At 44.5% G+C, this 2,339-nt stretch overlaps 1 protein-coding gene across 2 annotated transcripts; it reads left to right on the forward strand.

Moving 5' to 3' along the window:
- Positions 1-301: 301 nt before the first annotated feature.
- Positions 302-1,700, forward strand: ebpl (EBP like). Of its 2 annotated transcripts, XM_085431191.1 has the most exons (5): positions 302-340; positions 497-673; positions 874-943; positions 1,113-1,251; positions 1,329-1,700. In XM_085431191.1, the coding sequence occupies exons 2-5, from the start codon at positions 497-499 to the stop codon at positions 1,573-1,575; spliced, it is 633 nt and encodes a 210-aa protein (XP_085287317.1). In that variant the 5' UTR covers positions 302-340; the 3' UTR covers positions 1,576-1,700. The 2 variants fall into 2 exon arrangements, with proteins under 2 accessions (XP_085287317.1, XP_085287316.1); XM_085431190.1 differs by lacking the exon at positions 302-340 and having other exon boundaries at positions 347-673.
- Positions 1,701-2,339: the final 639 nt, after the last annotated feature.

The following is a 2,339-nucleotide window of genomic DNA, read 5'->3' on the forward strand; positions in this document are numbered from 1 at the left end:
TTGGATGTACCAAAGAACTGCTGAAGTACTGTTTGTATTTTTTTAATGAGATTTGGGTTTTATTCCCCTGTTTGTTTGTTTGCTTGTTTTAAACACTGAGCTCCTCATTTTCTTCTTCTGTGGTCAGAATGAATGTTAACGTTTAGCTTCAGATAAACATGATGTTCATCTGCTGCTGACCTTTGACCTCAGCCGTTTGTGAGGGAGGAGGCGGGAACAGGGAGTGGAGTGTTCTCCTCACCAGTGAATGGGAGAGTGTGGGGCGGGATTTAGAAACAGCAGTTCAATAGGGAATGCCAGGGGGCGGAGCCTGAGACGTCCATTTTCACACAGAGCAGTGGTGAGCCTACACAGAACGACTGCATACAGCATTTCTGCAATATTACTACACTAATCCTAAAATAATTTTACTGTGGCATATTTGAAGTACAGTCTGTAGTACTGGTACCTCTTCTATATGCTGTTCCTTCTCTTCCTTTTTCTTCTGTGGTTGCAGATGGACTCATCGGCGCCTCCTGGCCTCTCTCTGGTCTCCGTCTTGTCTCTGTTAGCATGCAGTGGCCAGCTGTTGGCAGCTGTCCTGCTAACACGCAGGTATTGTGGGCGGAGCTCTACACAGAACTGGTGGATCTTGCTGTGGCTCTTTTATGATGTCATTGTCCATCTGACGCTGGTAGGCGGTGCTTTATTCTTAGTTATTCCCATCTTCATCATGATGACAAAAAACGTTATTCAAGTTTCAGCTCATCTTCAAAATTAGACTCATTTCATAAACACTTAGTTTTTGTTTATTCTTGTTTATTTTTTATTCTAAACCTAAAGGTTTTTAGGAAGATCCATTTGTTTCCATGTCTCTGATTTTTGTTTTTTTAGGAGGGTCCGTTTGTTTACATGTCTCTGGTTGGGACAGTGGAGGCTTCTGAAGGGCCACTGGCTGAGCTCTGTGAGTATTTTGTAAATACACTGCAGTATTTCCAGGCAGTGTTAGTTTGATCTGAAGTCCAGTATGAGAACAAAGTAATGAAGTACTTTTACTCACAGATACTGTAAAAACACACTATTTGGTACGTCATTTGGGATGTTTGACTTCTTCTCACCTGTCTTACCTGTAGGGAAGGAGTACGGGAAAGCCGACAGTCGCTGGCTGGTTTCTGATCCGACGATCGTCTCCATCGAGATCCTGACCGTCGTCCTCGACTCGCTGCTAGCTCTCCTGCTTATACACGCAGTACTGAAGGACAAGTACTACAGGTAACACTTCCTGTACTGCAGTTACTGTGTTGCTGGTACTGCTTGGTACTGATGTTAATGGTGAACCAATCTGTCAGACACTTCCTGCAGATCGCTCTGAGTGTGTGCGAGCTATACGGCGGCTGGATGACCTTCTGTCCCGATTGGCTGATGGGCAGCCCTCACCTGAACACATCCTCCTTGCTCTACCTATGGGTCTACCTGGTCTTATTTAATGGAGTCTGGGTCCTGGTCCCAGTCCTGCTGCTGCTCCAGTCCTGGTTCAGCCTAAGGAGTCTGCACGTGCTCAGAGCGGACCAAAGCAAAGCAGCTAAAAGACAGTGATGTCAGTGATATGGTTTAAACTGATTGATGGGGCCGAGTCCGAGGATCATTTAAATATTCATCTGATGTCAGAATCAATCACCACGATCAATCGTTTGAAAAATAAACATTTTATTATAGATACAGTTTCAGTGGCTTAAATTATTGCTTTGGAACATCTAACCACATTCAATTCAATTCAATTTTATTTATATAGCGCCAAATCACAACATAAGTCGCCTCAAGGCGCTTCATAGATACAGAGAAAAACCCAACAATCATATGACCCCCTATGAGCAAGCACTTTGGCAACAGTGGGAAGGAAAAACTCCCTTTTAACAGGAAGAAACCTCCGGCAGAACCAGGCTCAGGGAGGGGCGGCCATCTGCTGCGACCGGTTGGGGTGAGAGAAGGAAGACAGGATAAAAGACATGCTGTGGAAGAGAGACAGAGGTTAATAACAGATATGATTCAATGCAGAGAGGTCTGTTAACACATAGTGAGTGAGAAAGGTGACTGGAAAGGAAAAACTCAATGCATCATAGGAATCCCCCGGCAGCCTACATCTATTGCAGCATAACTAAGGGAGGATTCAGGGTCACCTGGTCCAGCCCTAACTATATGCTTTAGCAAAAAGGAAAGTTTGAAGCCTAATCTTGAAAGTAGAGATAGTGTCTGTCTCCTGAATCCAAACTGGAAGCTGGTTCCACAGAAGAGGGGCCTGAAAACTGAAGGCTCTGCCTCCCATTCTACTTTTAAATACTCTAGGAACAACAAGTAGGCCT

This window comes from Copadichromis virginalis, linkage group LG15 (assembly GCF_057382275.1).
Source record: "Copadichromis virginalis isolate Kocher_CV1m ecotype Utaka linkage group LG15, C_Virginalis_male_GT1.1, whole genome shotgun sequence".
Classification (NCBI taxonomy): domain Eukaryota; kingdom Metazoa; phylum Chordata; class Actinopteri; order Cichliformes; family Cichlidae; genus Copadichromis; species Copadichromis virginalis.

Excerpts from the sequence above, each read along its gene's own strand:
- ebpl (XM_085431190.1), top strand. The coding sequence starts at position 458 with ATGCTGTTCCTTCTCTTCCTTTTTCTTCTGTGGTTGCAGATGGACTCA. Across the intron at positions 674-873 it reads TCATTGTCCATCTGACGCTG|GAGGGTCCGTTTGTTTACAT; the intron begins GTAGGCGGTGCT and ends TTGTTTTTTTAG. Across the intron at positions 944-1,112 it reads AGGGCCACTGGCTGAGCTCT|GGAAGGAGTACGGGAAAGCC; the intron begins GTGAGTATTTTG and ends TCTTACCTGTAG.